The sequence below is a fragment of the Homalodisca vitripennis genome, chromosome X, assembly GCF_021130785.1.
Source record: "Homalodisca vitripennis isolate AUS2020 chromosome X, UT_GWSS_2.1, whole genome shotgun sequence".
Taxonomy (NCBI): Eukaryota; Metazoa; Arthropoda; class Insecta; order Hemiptera; family Cicadellidae; genus Homalodisca; species Homalodisca vitripennis.
This window is the reverse complement of record NC_060215.1, coordinates 51000851-51020716: the sequence shown is the minus strand read 5'-3', so window position 1 is coordinate 51020716 and position 19866 is coordinate 51000851. Positions and strand designations below refer to the sequence as shown.

General features: G+C 33.3%; 1 protein-coding gene across 3 annotated transcripts in view; it reads right to left on the bottom strand.

Moving 5' to 3' along the window:
• The window catches only part of LOC124368990 (eukaryotic translation initiation factor 4B-like), a 69993-nt gene extending 50640 nt beyond the window's left edge, over positions 1-19353 (bottom strand). For all 3 annotated transcript variants that reach the window (XM_046826579.1, XM_046826580.1, XM_046826581.1), the window contains exons 1-2: positions 19281-19353; positions 38-154 (exon numbers count right to left, since the gene is read on the bottom strand). In XM_046826579.1, coding sequence (XP_046682535.1) covers positions 38-154; positions 19281-19350 — 187 coding nt within the window. In that variant the 5' untranslated portion in view covers positions 19351-19353. The remainder of the gene's footprint in view (positions 1-37; positions 155-19280) is intronic.
• Positions 19354-19866: the final 513 nt, after the last annotated feature.

Genomic DNA, 19866 nt, shown 5'->3' with positions numbered 1-19866 from the left:
AATAAAACTTTTAGTTTCAAAAGTGTCTTTAACTTACCATCAACATCATTCGACTCATCTGCCCAACTGCTTGTTGCAAGTTTGCGTGGTGCATTAGGGTTAATTATCTGATCAGAGGGAAAAGGCTTCCACTTAGTCTTTTTACTCTTACCACCTGTGAACAGTAAGAAACATTTTTATGAATAAGGACATATTAATATGCTACAATTGATAATAACATATAACAAACATCTAAGCTGTGTTAATAGTTATTGAAATCTTATAATTGAACTATTTTTAAAACAATCGGTTTCTTTGAAATTTGGGTGGTAATCGTATCATTAGAAAGGGTGATGAGACCGCTGTAGATTGTGAACCCTGTAATTGATCGGACCAAAGTTTTCACATAGTTTTTAATCCTGCAAGACAATATTTCAAGTTTTAATCGTATGACTTGTTCACAGCATGATTAGTTGTGATTATGATAGCCATAGCTGCCAACTAGTACTTTCATCGATCTACCGTAATCATATGGATCTTCCCAGTATAGACCTATTATACATTGCTGGCCATTTTGGGCTGTGTTTAACAGGGTGGCCACTCCAAATCCTGATTTTTCTCGATCGAAAATTTCCGATTTTCTAGTCTATTTTCAAACCAAATGCGAGAAATTCTGTGACGATTTATCGCTACCAACGATTTTAAGCTCCTTAGTTTTTATCTCTGTGTCTTTTGATGAGTCAACATTACATCGTTATACCTAATAACTTTCTTTTCTGTGATGTTTGGAAAATACATGGATCCAATTCAGAAATATAGAGCTAACAAATAGATACCAACACAGCGCTACCATGGGGCAGACTGCAGTCCAGTAATGCATGTCAGAGGTCTGGCAGTGGACTTGCGGTACAAGACAATGATTTCGCCCGTTCCACAAGATCGGTTCAGTACAATCAACAAATAAACCAAATACTTTCTTCTTCTTGTATGGAGTGGCCTATTGTCATGCACTTAAACCTCAAGGGCCTTTTGCACACCCCGGAAGCACACCATGAGGCCTACCAGTCTATGATTTCAGCAGTTCCACAAACCGCCGAAAACAATCTATCAGGTCCTCCTAAATAAATTCACTACCCTGAATTATGCTTAATTAATTTATATTTGGGGGGGGGGGGGACAAGCCTAAGAATACCACATTACTTCAAAGGAATTTGCAGAGATTCAGGGAAATGAATATATTTTTAATTACAAGTCATTTCTCCTTTTAAGTATGCCGCTCCATTGAAGAAGAAGAAGAAGAAGTAATAGAAATGGTAGGTTATAAAATGAAATTCCAGAATATATTACATTTACATAAAAATGTATGGATGTACTAATATTTATAGAGAATCTATGTACAATACCAAGTACACGTATAGATAAAATAAAAATTAGCGACCGCCCATTTTCGCTGAACAGCTAACGTCCGTGCATAGAACCAGCAGGCACGTTGGCATTGACAAATATAGACACAGTGATACGAATGGCAATCTTAATATTATTTATAAATCACATTATTTTGTTACTATATGTTTCCAAATAGTTTTATACACAGAGAGCAACAAAAACATGTTTTACCAATCAGTAATTTGCGTACTGCCGACCGTTTTTGTCCACGAATAGACAGTGAAGACCCTCGATGATAAGCCAAATTAATTCTAATACTAATTATAGCTAAAATATTATTTGTTAACTAAAATTAATTTGTTATTTTGGTTACCTATCTACATTTTTTCATATGTAAAGTACAAAAATGTTGTAACAAGACTTATTTGGATTTGAGGTTTAGCTTCTCCGTATCATTAATGTTGTGAAATCGTGATTTTTGGAGCATATTCAAACAATTCTCTTGGTATCGGAATCGAATGGAAAGAGCTGCAGTATCAAGTATCGGAAATAATCCATCCATCAATAGTAAAATTTCCAGGGACATTATAAAAATTCACGCATGTTTCCTGAGTCAGAAATTCTCCAGATTCTCATCATTGGTGGGAGCCCTGGTTAGAGTTCCGTGAAAGTATCGTGCTCCAAATATATCCAACTAATAACAGCCAATACATGAAGAATCCATCAGGGGAAGTTACCGAAGTGCGTTTGGTTCATGATCTGTAGAATTTGTGTATTTATGTATTTGCGCTCAGATAATGGGCAAAATTAATGTTATCAGTTACTGGTTTTTAAATATTTTGTGTTAGCCTTTAAGATAATGCATCAATACAATCACTAAATCACAACACAACTACAAAGTAAATGAATGCACGAAAGGCTGTGGTACGTCACATCGTGTTCGTTAGATTATAGTCAAGGACTACGAAACATGACATTAGGCTCCTCATGCACGTTGGACTATTTGGTTTGAACAGTTCGAATCACACGAATGATCGTCAAATGTGCGGAGAAGTCGTTTCGGTAAATAGTTGACCGGGAGAACTGAGGGGATTTCCAGCCAACCAATATCGCTCTGACGACAAAAACTGATGAGCGTGGTCGATTTGATCGGCTTACCCCCTGTAGACTGGCAACAACATTAACACTTTGTACCCTGAGCCCGAGTATAGGTCGGGCCGCGTCGGCAGCGCCTGCTACCGGCGCCCGAGTATAGCTCGGGTCGTGTTATTTAATTGTATTATTTAGCTCAGTCATCTTATTTTTGGATTCAAACATTTTGATTATGTTCATTGGTTGTCTAAGTTCGTATTTGTTGGTTTTGAGATCCCTGGGTCACGTTTTAGTAATGAAATACGTATATTTATCATCGTACTACAAGCGAGTCTAGACAGCTGATCGTAGGCGCCGTGGCTGATCGTCGGTACTGTCAGTTTGCTTTGTAGTGTTTCACGTTGTGTGTTGTTGTGAGTCTTAGTGATGTCTTCTACAAATCTTGCCGATAAATACTGAAGCAAATGTTATTATAATGTATTATAAATGTGAATTTAAGTGTTTGTAAATAATCAGAACTTTAGTTTCTTACTGAATGAAGTAAAGGCAAATGCAAGCAATGTGAGGTTATCCGTGTGTTTTGTTATGTATTTATACTCGCTTTGTTCTTTCTTCTAGACTTTCCGTTAATTTTATTTTATATTATTTACTTATTATTTTCGAGTTTAAATAATATGGGTGATGAAATCAAAAGTGATGCAATTCGCGATCTTTTGTTTAACTCTGAGTCGGAAAATTACGATGATTTTGATACACACCTGGGACCAAATATTGATTTTATGAACTATCTAAACGAAAATTTGCGAGATCCTGTATTTGATTCAGACTATTGTGCTTTAAAAATTACCACTCTAAGGCGAATTACCTGAACTAACAAGCTATGTAGCAAAAACTTTTTTTGTATTATTTACATAACATTCAATATTATGTAATAATTTTAGTTTGAAAATAAACTTTATATTTGAATACATTTAAAAAAAGTATGTATCTCTATCTTTAAAAAGATATATAGTATGAGTTTATAACATAATTACTGTAATAACACAGAATTTTTTAAAAACATCATAAAACCCCCAGGGAGCCACGCCGAAACATGTTTTAAGGGCCCAGGGTACAAAGTGTTAAGTTACATTTATACTAGCAAGTAAAGTTGCGAGAGAATTTGTACAACTTCTACAGCATAATGTGAACAAGATAAGCAATTTTACTCACAAGAACTGTCACAAGTACTTGCTACAATTGTATCGTACTTGCTGGTTGTTCCGGAAGTCAATACGAAGTCCGTTCACACACGGCAGTGATGTCTCGCCAATATTTATAATTGAAATTTTAATAGCCGACACTTGTTTTATTTTTGTTATCCTTCTGATTGTTATTGGATTTTTGTGTTACATTCCTCCATTTACATAAAACATGTTCAAATGAGTGTTTAAAATAGAAATTATTTATTAAATGTGTAGCAAGTGTAAGTACGATTATTGATTATATTTTAATTTCATGCAGTGTTGAATAACTAAAACTCCTAACAATTTTTAATTACGTATTTACATATTATATTTGGAGAGAAAATCACTGTACAGTACATATAAATATGGTATACGAAATCATATTAAAATTCATAAAGTGCATACATTTATTATATTATATAAGCCCATTTACTTTTCTATGACAGGAAAGACTCCATGAAACATAATAATAAATCAAACGAGACTTTCATATGAATTATCAATACTGATTTTAGCTATAGTTCTCTGATAAGGGACAGTTTATTAAAAGCGGCCGTGGGGTGGCGGGCTCAGTGAGAGAAACGGGATCCTGATAACACGCACTGAATGAGCTCTGCAAAGATCAATGTTGCAAATCGCCATGCTGTACAGGGCCAGTCGGCTACTAGCCACAAAGAATCGAACTCAAGGTTGCGACGCACCCAACAACAACTGTTAAGAGAGGGGAGGTAGCCCTGCTTATAAAATCCTGATAACCGAGCATTACAATGCGGATCACAGACTTCTACATGATTTTTTATGCGGGATAGGGCCTACCACAGTAAATTTAGAATGTGGGTCATTGCAGAAAGCTTAGAGTTAGAAACGAAATAACTAAACCCAACAAAATTATACAACACTGTCGACGACTATGTGGATCATGACAGACCTGTGCAGTGTAATTTTCTGATCTGCCAACTAGCTGACATTATTTAACCATCCACGGCTTTGCCTACAAGTGCAAAAGCATAACAGCCTCGTTTCCTTAGACGCCTCAATAAAACTGTCACCATATTGCCTATGTCACAGACAATCATTGTGTATTTTTCACTACAGACAATAAAGATAATATGCAAAGTTTGGTTGGTTTCTAATCTTGTTATAATAAGATTTCATCCATAATTTTGGGAAAAGAGGACAAGACACATGAATTGGAGTAGAGCCTCAGGTTTAAGACTATCCAAATTGTTTATCTCTCCTTACGCTAAAGGGTGGACAGCTCTCCTAGACCAGAATAAGGAGGATATAAGACTGATATTAGGAATGTTGACAGGACATGGCCCTCTGAGGAAGCACCTTATGAAGGTAGGCCTTAGTCAGAGCAGCGAATGTAGACTCTGTGGAGAAGATTGTCCTGCCATCGTAGAGACTCGGAAAAGATACTTGGGAGCATATCTCCTCAGCCCCAAGGACATTAGAGAACAGGAGCCCTTAAATCTGATTGGTTTTTGCAAAAGCCTCGGTCTTTGAGGGCACAAATTAAAGTAAGGGAGGCGCAAAGGTCCTTCTTAGGACTAAGTGCGGGGACAAACTGTCCTCTTCCCTCAGGAAGAAAAAAAAAATCCATAATTTTGTAAATTTCTTTTGAATTTTTTATTAATAACAAGGCTTAAATTTATAAACTATGATTATATTTTGGTGTTGGAAATATAACAAATTGTTCAGACAGTACGTTTCTTCAAATTTTCCAGCAATAGTAATTCCCCTGGACATTTTGTTATTCAGTTATAAAAGGCACTAAATATTAAATAAATTTTTATTATTTAAACTTTCATCAATTATTAATGTTGTATAAAGGACACACATGATCTTAAACCAGTGGTGCTTTAATTGAATTAGCAATCAGCACTATAGTAAAAGACGTATCATTGCAAGCCTGGCTGTATGGGCAGTTACCACACCCCACTTCCCCCCTCACTTGCAACGTTGGGCACATTCATCATATAAGCAAATTTTCAGTATGAGGTGACATGATGATGGCTCACTTAGTTCCGGTTGTTTACATTCATTTGTACCTTGTTATTCAATTATTCTGCACGTTTTTAGTTTATTATTATTATTTTTTACTCATGTTCTGTGTCGTAGTATAAACATGTGTTAATTTACATCGTGAAGGTAAAAGATTCAGGAAGATAGACGAGAAGGATGAGTAGTAACAATTGCTCGATTATTGAATTTAATTAATTATCCCATCACTAGTTATTCTTCCTTTACAACTGGCAACACTGCGCCAAAACCCAGGCTTGCATTGATATGGCCCGTTATATATTTGATTGGCCAAGACTTTCAGGACAAGTTATTGAAGATATATTCTACCTCCTCCATAACACAATCAAATCCTGTCTTAGGTCACACATATAAACACCTGAAATTATCTATGTGTTTTTTGGTGTACCAGATCAAACATTTTTTCATACCTGTCTATTAAAATTATCAACATTTTTACATAAACCGATGAGCTACACAAAGTGATTGAATATGCTTACTTTACTGTTAAGTTGGTTTATGGTTCTTTTTTTATAAATACAATCATTGCCTAAAAGTCTGAGCCCTTGTCAACATTACCACTATGTAAAAATTTCCATTTTTAAAATAGAAGTTTCCCTAGATTAATTATTTGTAAGACTTTTTTTAAGACTCCATAGGTGAAGTGAGTGGCGTAACGTCTTTATCTATGTTTGGTAGTAATGACAAAAGAAGGGGAGGGGGCAGTGCAAGCTCATCATACCAGACAAGCTATTAGAAGCAACTCTGAGCAAATGGTGCACATATGAGGGTCATTTGATGTCTGTGCAAAGTCCAATAGTAACACTACTGGTGCTTACTGAGGTTATTTTCAGTTGGTAGTCTCTCTTGGAAGAATGCATATTAAGTTTCAACCTGATCAGTTTATTTCTTTATGTTTGACATTCGTTAGAATTGAGGAAGTCAAGTGATTTTTTTTTTTAACGGACAAAGAAGAATTTCGTGTGTTGATAAAAAAACATTACTTTATGAAAGGCAAAATGCCTCAGTAGACGAAACAGAAGCTTGATAAACATAATTTGAACTCTTCACCTTTAATAAGAACAGTTATAAGTGGTTTTCGGACATTTTAGGACTGGCCATATGAGTACAAAAGACGCTGAACGTTCTGGACGTCCTGTTGAGATCAACTCTAGAAATCATTGAAACAATCCATAATATGGTGATGGATGATAGAAGAGTGAAGGTGCATTGGATTGCTAGTGCTGTGGTATTTATTTACCCTCAAGTTAACGCGTATTTATTTAGCACTAATATTTTGACATGAGAAAACTGTCCACAAGGTGGGTGCCACAATTGCTCAAAATTAACCAAATGAAATCATGTCAAGTATTGTAAGCACGGTTTGCAGCTGTTCCAGCACAACCCAGAGGACTTCAACACGTTTGTTGAGGCATATTCAGACGATTGAGGCCTTTACAGCACATTCAGATTTACACTAGTCGGCCTCACTCAGTACAGAGCCACAGTGAAGGTATTAACTACATATATTATAGATAGACAAATATTGTACAGTAGTTTAACACGTTTACTGTAGCAGATGCCAAACAGCACACATTCGGGTTGACACTATCGGTCTCACTCAGTATAGAGACCCAGTGAAGGTATTAAGCGTAGTTTCGTCACCGTTGATGAAATGTTGATGCACCACTATACTCCTGAGACCAATGAGCAATCTAAACAATGGGTTTCCAAGGAGAAATCTGCATCAAGAAAGGCAACGACTGTTCCTTTGGCCAGGCAGGTTATGGTAATCGTCTTTTGGGATGTGCAAGGAATAATCTTCATCGACTATCGTTTGAAAATCAAACTGCAACAAAAACGTTCATGACTGTCCAACAAAAAGTCCTTTTCCATCATGAAAAAGCACCAGTTCATGCCTCAGAAGTTGCGGTCGCAAAACCACTAGAATTAAGTTCCAAGCCATTCTACATCCCACCCTATTCTCCAGACCTGGCTCCATCGGACTATTATTTGTTCCCTAATTAAGAAATGGCTGGTGGGAAAATTTCATTCAAACGAGGAGGTGATAGCAGAAACAAATGGCTATTTTGCACACTTGGAAAAATTCTATTATTCAGAAGGGATCAACAAGTTAGATGACATATATAAGCTTACAAGGAGACTAAGTTGACAAATAGTGTATTAAAAATTTAAGCAGCTTATATTTTGCATGGACTTATCAAAACAACCCTCGTAAGTCTACTGAGCTACAAATTTCACATTTTTTTGTGGTAAAGTGTAAACCTGATGAAATTATATTCTTACTGAATGCACAGGTCACAATTTTACATCCCAATAAAAATTGAGAACCAAGCACATCGACCAATAGAGCCAAGACGTTAGACATGTCTTACTGCATAAAAGGTTCATACTACAGTCTTTTTTACAACTGTAGAGGTGTACTGCTGATTAATTTTCTCCACAAATAGCTTTCTCAATTAATACTGTGTATTACTGCAAACTACTAGATACTGTGAAACTGGCCTATGAGTAAAAAGGCAAGATATACCTATTTGATGTGCAATTCTTCTTCTTTGGGGTGGCCTATAGCCATGCACTTAAGCCTCAAGGGACTTTTGCGCACCCCGGAAGAACACCATGAGGCCTACAAGTCTATGATTTCAGCAGTTCCACAAACCGCCGATAAAAACCTATCAGGTCCTCCTGGGGAAATTCACCACCCTTGTCACTACCAAAGATGGTATACCGTTCCCTTGCTATTGTAGGACAATCAAAGACCAAGTGTTCAGCAGTTTCATCCTGCTCATCACACATTCTACAGAGCAGATCCTCTTGAAGGATGCAGACTCTATGAAGATGCTTCCTCAGGTGACCATGTCCCGTGATCAGACCTATAACTGGAGAAGACATCGTTCTACTTAGTGAGAGAAATTCAGACGCCACCCTGGAGGAAGGTGACTGTAGTACCAATCTACTCATTCTCATACCTGGATGCAACCTCAATCTTCTCTCATGTTCAGCACAATCCCATTTCGAGACAGCCCCAAAGGTTTCACACCTTGGAATACCGCAGAACGGTTAAGGGCCTGTCATAATTGACACTGACCTCTGGTTGGCCAGGGCATCAGCTCTTATATTGTCAGGGATCCCCTCATGACCAGGAACCCAATAAACAGTTACATTGTTGATTCTGGCAAGGGAAGAAATGACTTGATAGCAATCCCAGACAAGTTAGGATTTGAACAAACAAGAGTCTCCACAACAATGTTTGGCTGAACTGATTAAAAATAAAATTGAACCAAATTCACTGGGAAACACTTGAACTTACACCTTACAGTCCCAATCTGTTGCCATAATGTTTATATTTATTTGTGTGTTTAATTTATTTATGTATATGCTTTAAACTTATTACACGTATTGTTATACATGTATTGTAATTATTCACTTTTATTGACTATAAACATATTTTATTTGACTCATTTAATTTGACATGTAACCATTAATACCTAACATTAAGGCTACACCAAAGCTAATTGTAAGTTTGACTATGTCTATTGCAACCACTGTTAATTAATGAAAATAATAAAACATTTAAATTCTGCTAATTTGAATGTTATTGGGTAATACAACATGACAACAGCAATATAGGGGATTAAGGGAGGAGTGGAAAAAGACATAGTGTTACATCCATTTATAATACAGTTAACCAAGTATTATTATTGCTGAATAATGTATCAAAATCAAAATAAGAGTGTATAAATAAATGTATTTTGTTTCAGAATATGCCAAAATATTGGACAGTAAAAGCAAGATATAAGTAATAAATACCTTATTCATATCAAAAAGCTAATTATTATTTCTTTACGTTAAAAGAATTGTTATGTTCTTATAGTATATTCTATAATAGTAACACTTTGTGAGTTGTTTTATCTCAACAACTCTTTAGGCTAGAGTTAGATGGATACAATTTCTTATGAAACAAACCAATATTGATTTTCCCGCAACTATTCAATGTAAATTTAGTTGATTTAAACTTTAAATTTATTTTAAACACATTATATGGTACACTCAATTATTCTGCACTCTATCGATTTTGAGTTGACCAGAGCTTGTGATAGAAGAATTAAGATATATAGCATTAGCGATAAGAAATTAAGTACTTTCTATAGTAGGTGTTCATTATCGTTGTTCCTGTCTGTCTTCACAAAAACTTCTCTAATTACTTGTTAAGATTCATTTCACTCAAATTGATTGGTACAGCGTACAGGTCATCAAATCAACAAGAGCCTAGACTTGAATAAATCAACTTTATTTTAACAGAATCACTTGAAATAAATTTTACATCAACATAATGTAGGAACAGATTGGAACTTAAATTTTGATATTAAGATGAACCTACAACCTAACTTCATTAATTATAAGAACACCCATTAAACGTTCTAGTTAAAAATAGTGATATAAATTAAAATAGTACAACAGTGTGAATGGCTGTTAATGTGATATCTAAATTTGATAAGAGCTATACAAACAATAAAAGTTACACAACGGCCTCATTATGAGGATTGTCTTGATGGAGGCAGTAACTAAAATTAACAATAATATGTTTAAGATATTTTTACTATTCACTTTTATCACCTGCATCTGTAGTAATGAGAAAGCCCCGCCACTGTACTGTGCAATATGTATATATAACTCCTGAGCTAAAGTAAATGTAGTCAACTGTTTATTAAATTAAGTTAAATAATAAAACCTGTATAGTAAGTTAAAGATTTCTAAATTTTAAAGCATTAAATAAAAATAGATGGGGCTAATGCAAACAGAACACAATTTGTCTTACTTTAAATACAAATGAGCATTGAACTATTAAGTTGACTTTTATTTTTGTAGGTGGGGTATAGAATAAAGCAATACAGCTATGTGCAGAAATATCCAGACAGGAATATACAGGTAGGAATAAAAGTAGAACAGACAAATACATCAAAGAGATAAATATTTGAGCAAGTGTACAACATGTTATTGTCCAATTTTGAAATAAGATCTGCCATTTCTTAGTTGCCAGCTATTGCTCAGAAATATGTAGATCTTAGGAAGCTAGGGTGTGTGTGGCCTCATACTCCAAGATCCGCACATAACCTACCTTTAGTACACCTTAATACTACATTAAAATTCCATTAATCCTGTATCCTTTAGTTCGGCAAGTTTGTACTTCAGCACGTCTTTTGGAAAAGTAACATTTTCCTGAACAACGCAAAACATCAATAATTTAATAACTAACAATGCTTTTATCTGTTCATGGTGGAGACAGCGTTTAGGCGGGTGTGGAGAAGAGGCTAGTCATCATATTTGCCCGACTTCAGATGATATCAATTAGACTTGAGTTATGTTGGCCTAATGTAAACACCAACTATTATTAATCATGAGATTACTTACTAAAAAACATTAGAAAAAAAAACAAAAGTATACTTTTTTTAGAAATCAGATAAGAGCATTTTCAGTGGCATTTAAATTAAAACTTTCTACACAAAACGCCTATTATATAGTATTTGGGGTACTGATAACTAATATTTTCAAATCTATTATATAAGAAGTGGTCTCCAATTTTTAAGTTCCTTTGGGATATATGATAGTATGAGTTATTCATTTAAACACAGCCAATAAAATATTTAAGGCAAACAATATAAGAAAGAAATGCATAGCAACATGTACCTCATTGGGTGCTTTACAAAAGTTCGGTTGTGTACCAGATTGGTTACACGTCGTGAATGTGTTAAACTTAACGAAATCAAACTTCATTGGACACTTGCGAGTTCATACTCATGCAATCAGTAGCCTATTTTTTGAAAGTTTCTGACCAAACTATTAAAAATAGTGTGGAATTCCAACTATGCATAAAAGTTTTGGTCTTGCAAAATTTTAGTACCTTTAACACTTAGAGTGCTAATCCCGTAATTTTACGGAACGGCGAAACTTCCGAAGAATGCTAATCCCGTAGTTTTACGTGGTTGTCATTTCAATTGGTATTATATTACATTGTCCGTATTTAAACGGGTTTTGCCTATTCTACAATGTTATTTGGGTTTTTAGTAACACAATTCACCGCTAGAAAGCGTCAGATGTATTATATGAGCTTAATGACAAAGCATTTTCGGTCGCGTTGTTTACGTGCCGCTAACGTGACGTTCGTTGCAGACGGCAGTCGATGTCGCAATCATGGCTTCTCGCAGCTTGAACGACGTTGCGATCAGTGATGTATTAGATAAAGATAATTTTATTGGAGTAGATAGTATTTTTGACGATTCTGACATTGATCCTGATTTAATGGGAGAAGATTAGACACATACTTCAGGTAAGAATAAGTAAGTCTATTTATCATATAAACATCAGTCTAAAAGTTTGGTTATGTTATTGTTTTCGTGAATCAAACTATAATTTGTATTATAATAAATTAACTAATTTTATAAATAATAACAACTAATCTTTTATTCTTATGAATAAATTAAAAATATATTCATATTTTACATAGTATATTATTATGTTACAGATGCTGAAAACAGTGCTGACAGCGAAAGTGATGCCGACGCATCAATATGACGGCATAGTTTTTTGTCAAAAAACTACAAAACATAAAAACATGATTTGTATTATTCAAAGGACAGTTTATATTTGTAAATGGGTCATTGTAAATAATTGTATGTATGCTTAGTTTAGTAAGTTAGATAAAAAAACTGTCTCAAAAAATAATTTTTTTCCAAAAATATATGTTTTTAAAAAACATTTTTTATGTGTAGTTTTTAAAAAAACCACAAAAAATCTCACGTTAAAAGAAAGACGAAAGTAAGCTGAATTAAGGTATGTAAGTATTTTTCTCATACCTTAAATACTTTTTTTTAAATAAATTTTTGAAAACCACCAAAAACGCCCAGCATTCTACAGAGTTACATGTCATTTAGGGCCAGCACTCAAAGTGTTAAATACAAAAGCCACATGTAGAAAAACCTGCAATGAACTTTTTAACTTAACACCTGATGAGAGTTGGGTAATATCAGTTGTCCATTTAAAGGATTCAAATATAAAGAACCCCATACATGGAACAGCCAATAAAGTATATCATGCCAATTTTAAAAAAGTGTAAGTTTTCATTTCATTTCTCAATAGTGATATGAATATCGAAATCTCACTCATAGCACAAACAACTAACTGGGAATCTATAGCACATTGGGATTTGCAACTGGGTCAAAATTGCAATGGAATGAATCAGTTAAAACGTATTTCCCTCGATTGGGGATAATGACACTTTATAGTGCATATATCTATAGCACTGAACTGTAAGTCATTAGCAACTGTGGCCACATTTACAACTATAATACACGAAATAGAAATAATATGGTTTTAGATTGTCATAATTTGCAATTCTATTGTAAAAAGCCAAAATATATGGATGCAAAATTCTTTAATATACTTGTAAATTACTTAAAATGGAAGAGACTAAAAATTTTCAAATTAAATTGCGAAATTACCTAACTAACTTACCATTATATTCCTTCTCTAAATTTTTTAAAAATTCATGATGGATAACAATTTTATGTATTTATGTTACCATTTTTATACTTGTCTAAAATATTCATAACTAATATTGTTTATTTTTTATCAACTTTTACGGAATTATTGTGCACTAACAAACCCACTTATGAATTTAAATATATCTATTGTGTTTATATTCTTGACACCATTCATGTACACCATGTGTAAACTTTGAATAAAGAGGTTTCTGATTCTGAGTCAAAGTCTTTTGCTACCACTTACGTTCCTCAGCTCCTCCACTAGCACATACCACTACCACTGAGCCAAGTGCCTCCACTCTGCTGCTTACTGTATAGTTTTATTTGGGTTTTTATAATTTTGATTAACATGTTCACAACTACAGCTAATTTCCACACTTTTTCACATGCCATCAAATGTTCTAAAAATAACAGCAAAAATACGTAATCAAGTTTTTAAAAGTTTAAATATAATGTGAACCGTATGTAGGCTTTGCAATTTTAACCTAAAATAGTTATTTCAATAAGTTTCTTCATGTACACCAAGGGACACCTAAAAAATTAATTTACCCAAAAATTAAGCAATCGTATAAGTATAAGTAAGCACAGCTAATAAAATACTTAATATTTTAACCCATTGTGGGCGAGAGATGTGTGCTACATGTCCAAACATTCACTGGACCAAATACCAAACGATGTTCGCTAAGCGTCCTTTGTTCTCCAGCGACTATTGTATATTTAGTGCTTTTTCCAGTAGAATGCTCTGTTACGTATAGTACTGTATAGTTTTCGCAGTAGTAGCCTTAAAATAATATCAGCTGCTACTAATATGATTTTTACTTTCACTTGTTTGTAATAATTGGTGGTTGGTTGCGTTTGTTTTTTACAATGGACGATAACCTGTGTTCTTCAAAACTTGCCAGATTGTTATTAGAAAGTTGCAGTGACAATGAATTAGTTCTGGTTTGTCAGTGAATATTAGTGTATAATCCCGAGCAGTGGGAAGCCTTCTACGAAAGAACTATCTTTTGTCGCCCACAATGGGTTAATATTTAAGGCAAACAATAAAGAAATGCATAGCAACGTGTACCCCATCGGGCAGATAACATGCTTTACAAAAGCTCGGTATGTACCTGATTAGGTAAAAGACGGTAGTTACGAAAGATCGTGTGTATCCAATGGGGTACACGTTGTTGTGAATGTGTTATACTTAACAAAATCAAACATTGTGCACTACGAGCTTTACAAAAGTTTGGTTGTGTACCAGATTGGTTACACGTCATGAATGTGTTAAACTTAACGAAATCAAACTTCATTTGACACTTGCGAGTTCATACTCATACAATCAGTAGCCTATTTATTGAAAATGTTAAACTGTTACCAGTGTTTGTCAGTTATATTCAACAAATGAATCAAACTAAAACATAACACTGCAGTTTATGTAGCACAGTTTCTGACCAAACTATGAAAAATAGTGTGGAATTCCATCTGTGCATTAAAATGTTAGTACCTTTATATACAGGAGCCACATTTAGAAAAACCTGAAATAAATTTTTTAACTCGGAACACCTGATAAGAGTGATGAACGCAACATTTAAAAATTGCTGTGAAATAGTTACTTATTAAATATTAGTTTATATTTAACATTATGTTATAATTCTTAAAATAAAGTTAACACTGGTTATTCGTCATTTCTTTTCGTTCTACTTTCATCAAAATCTATTACGTCTAGTACATAAGTAGAAATAATCATTTTTTTAACCACTCCTACTTTTCATAATTTTCAGTTTAAATGGAAAAAAACTTTCTTTAGCATAACAGTCACCCAAATGATGTGACCTTACAATTATTAAACTATTGACCTTTACATTATAATGTACATGACGAAAAGCCTATGAGTTATTTTTAATGTTTAATGGGATTTTACTTTGTTACATCTTGTTTTCAGTTACCAATCCGAGTGGTTTTCTTTTATGCCTTTTCGAGATACTCATTTATAAAAAACCAACTAGTTCTTTATTCAGAAGCTTTATTCAAATTGTACAAAGTTTTATTGTACACTGTTGATTATAATACTTAAAAATGAAAAATCCTTGTAAATAAAGTGATATTCGTGACATTCTAATGCAATTTGATGTGATTGATTTTATTGAGGCTGAACTTCTAGTTGCCAATTGTATTTGTTAAATCTGAAGCAAAAAACTGAACAGGTAAACCAAAATGAAAAAAAAAACACAATTAATTTCCATAAAAGTCAAATTTTTAACAATAATTTATTGGTTTCCTTAGTAACTGAAAAGGGGTAAAACATTACCACTTTGACCTTTTCTCTGTAGACATAAAAATTACTGTCCTTTTCTTCTCTTGACCCTATATATTTTTGTGTTCACAACTGAGTTTCCTTCAATGTAACTATTTTTTTAAAACATATTATTTTCATTATGACATGGATACTTATATGTAATATACTTTTTTCATATGTCAAATATCAGATACAATATTTTATGCTGTTCAAAATTTTTTAATTCGTATGTAGTTAATTTTATTCTTTTGATTCTTAACATGAAAAATTATGTAGCCTATAACACTTCATGCATATGCTAGATATACATATGAGTTTCTATGAAATTTATAAAGGAACCCTGTAAAATTTATAAAAATCAGTGTAAATTTTATAATTTCAAAGTATCACACATTTATAAATTCGACAAGAAAGATCCAATCTGATCATAATTAGAGCCTACAAAAAGTTCAGCCTATCTCGTTGCCATATTAGGCCGGATATGATAAAATTTGTTTGTATTTGAGAATAATCACAAATACTTGTTCTTGTTTACTTTTACTATTTGAGAGTTAGATGTTATTATAATAAATTACTTTACAAACTTTCCATAAACATTGACTAAAAATAAGTGACCTGAGACTAATGCATGTACCTGAGAGTATTTGTAAGAAATTATCATTTCAACAGACTTTCTGCCATCACTACTTGATTTCAGAGTTAACCCATTGCGGATCAATTTGTTGAGCAGATCGCATCGAATACCCCGCACAGTGTTTATACTTAACTTACCTTAATGTTGAACTGGTTTCTCATGTTAGACATATTTTCTTATAAACAATAAATAAGCTAACATATTATTTAATGAACTATTGTAAAATTTCGTATTGCACTTACGAAAGACTTCTACAAACAACTGCGACCCATACGATATTTAAAAACATGTTTGACAAAACCAAAGAAAGACTGTTGTTAAAACAATCAGGTGCACAGTCTACAAGATATTGTTAGAACTAACATAGTATAAGGAGGTAAAATTAAAAGCAGATCGCTTTTGAAACCTAACCTCATCACCGCTCAGACTCAGCTACTGAATGATAAGATATTTCGTCAATGATCCTCAATGGATTAATCTGTTGTAATTTCAAATTGTTTTTCAAACTGTTGATGAATAACCTAGTGTAAATGATTTGCTACCTGAAACTAAGAATAACAAGTACCCTAATTTTTATATTGTTATACAAAGTCAACGCAACAATTAGTTTTCATGTAAGTTACTACACCTAGACAGTACTTAAATAGCAATTTATTGAAAATATCTTTAATTTTTTTTAATGCTAGTATATTTGGTGCTTTCTAATTAAGCCGAGGACACCCATTCAGAGTACGCTGCTACAGTTAGAAGTTTTGGATAGCCTGAAATGTTCTGTCTCGTAAAAGGAACTAGTAGTTGAACGGACTGACAGTGATGCTTCAACCTTTAGTACTACCCCATGCTGATGGTGACGAACGGAAAACATTCTTTATGAAAATACTGACCAATAAAATATACAAATTCTAGAGGATCTAATCAAGATTGCTTGAGAAAGCTAATTAAATATCACAAGATAAATTGTTACATTAACCCTTTTAGGACGAGCGGACTATTAATAGTCCGCACTAGTTTTGCCGAAGAAGACGATGCGGGCTTTCAATAGTCCGCACTAGTTTTACCGAAGAAGACGAGCGGACTTTTATGTGCCCGCCGGTTTACGTTTGCATAATACTCACGTAATATCGAAAATACGATGAACAAAATTAGTTTTCCTTGTAGAGGCACATCCTGAGACAGGAAATGGAGTATTTCGGAACTTATCTTGGCCAAACAATACAACATATGTCTATTTTTAGAACAGCTGCACGTGAGCGCCTATTGTAGTGCCAGTCGGCGGAGCGCGCCAATTCCGTCTAGTTTGTTTACATTCAGTCAGTCACAGTGCGGTCGCGTTGACTATAGTTGATTGTTTCAGATCAGTTATAAACTTAGTGTTTATAGATTTATAGTGAAATGTGTTTTGTTCAACTTCTTTTGTGAATATGGATCAATTTAACTTAGCTGATCACAGCAGTGAACTGGACCGTGAGTTACAATACTCAGAAAGTGCATCTGAACATTTGTAGTAATGTAAGTTTTTTTGTTGTAAAACAATTATTTCTCAACCAATGTTAATAAAATTTTGTATTTAAACTGAAAACTATGTAAGAAACATAGTAATATTAGTTCCCACAGTAAAAAAATTTTTTTTTATCATAGTAAACTGAAGCCAAACTAATAAAATAAAAAAATAAAATAAAAATTCTAAAATTTTATTTAATTTTTAATTTTTCTGGTTATTGTAAATAGTAATAAATGCTACCATATTGTAGACAATTTAATTATGTACATGTGGATAAAAAATGGTGTAAGGACAATTTAAAATAATGGACTTATAATATATTTATCAAACTACTACATTTTGCCCAATTTCACCGTCGTCTTCTTTGGTATGTTCGCTATGAAATATGGTCACGTCAAAAAATGCGTACCTAAAAAATAACCAAAATTTTTGTCGTCCTAAAAGGGTTAAGAGCGAGAAACAAGACCAGGTTTCGTATGCACACTGCCGCTGCACGGACAATGACCTTGGTCGACTCTGTGCATGTCCCCTTAACAGCCAGACATAATTTGTAACTATTTAATAAGCTATGGTGGGAAAGGTTGATTCAATGTGAATGTTGAGTTTAGCTCCAGTTCATCTTCGTCTTAGTGTATCTTAAAGTCAATAAAAACATACTCCACAATATTTACAGCACATTCGTCTACCATAACAGCCGCAGCATGCTCTAAATGGCAGGACTCTTCAGAAAATACCATATATTATAATTTAATACTGCAACCTTGTAGTCAACTATTGCCAAACTAATGAGTATAAGTGAAATTTTTATAATTTTTGGTCAAGATTTTTTTTCACAATTTTTGTAGTAAGTATATTGACTTTGAGAATAAGTTTGTTAAATATTTTTATAATTTACATTAGTTAACATTTTAAAGATTAGTAAATGCAGTTGCATATAAAAGTATAAGAAAATAGTCAGCAATTACAGTTTTCTATTTTCCAATAAATAGGGCTAAAGGAAACAAATCTGTTTTAGATTTACCTAATGGCAATAGCCTACTCTACATATCTAAGTATTCACCAAACTAACTTCCTGGAAGTATATATGCCTAACTTGCATAAGCCTCTATTTAGTGTTTAAACTGAAAAAGAAACAGAAATAAAGTTAATTGTAATATACCCCAGCTAACAGTCAACTAAAAAATCAATTTCATCAGCTACCTAACGGTAAGCCAACATGTAATTTCCAAATGTATGAACCTGAGTAATCTGCTTTAAGTATACATTTGGAGAAATCCTTTAATTAAAGTATTAAAATATACTGGGGATCGTAATTAAACATATACGATAACAATGATATAAGTTACAAAAATGGAATATTTCAGAACAGAGAAGCTCAACCACGAATGGGATCTAAAATACCAACGCCACGAGGTTCTTACTGGTGTAGAATTGAACAGAATTTGTTCGCCCTAATCTTTAAAACGTGCGATAATTACTTGAAATCAAATACAAAACATATAATAAAGAAATATAAAACCACAATATCATATTTATAATTATATTACATGAAATATTGTTACATAAAACTAACATATTTTACTGGGATACATACCAGTGGAAGCCATGATGAAGAACGACAACGACGACGACACCACAAGAAAGAAACTACAACGAACGAACATGAACTGCACCTTCCTCAGAAGTATGATTACTTGATAATGTAGCCAAATCCGCCAAGTTATATGTAACAGAGTGTGTACTAAATGCATGTGATTTTAGATAAAGCATTACACAAATCAAAAGATATTGTTTCTGAAATGTATAGCTACATAATGTATAAAAAGCCCATTATCATAGAATTCAACATCTTTATAACTTTTACTAATATATTTGTAAGCTATGCCTCGTGATTCCAAACTGCCGATGTTTATAAACACAAAAGTTAATCTTAACCAAAACGTTTGATACAATAACATATTGACCGTCCTAGCTTACTTTTAATTCATTAAATAAATATACATTCAGAAATAGCAACTGTACATATTTATGTTTGAATATTGATATTTTTTATTTTACAACGGAATAACAATGTTCCGTTGTAATAAGGGACTTTACATTAAAAATTATATATTTAATTATTTTTAAAGTAATCTCTTATTTTTTGAATTCAGCAAGTTCTGCCTACTTTAGTCACGGAA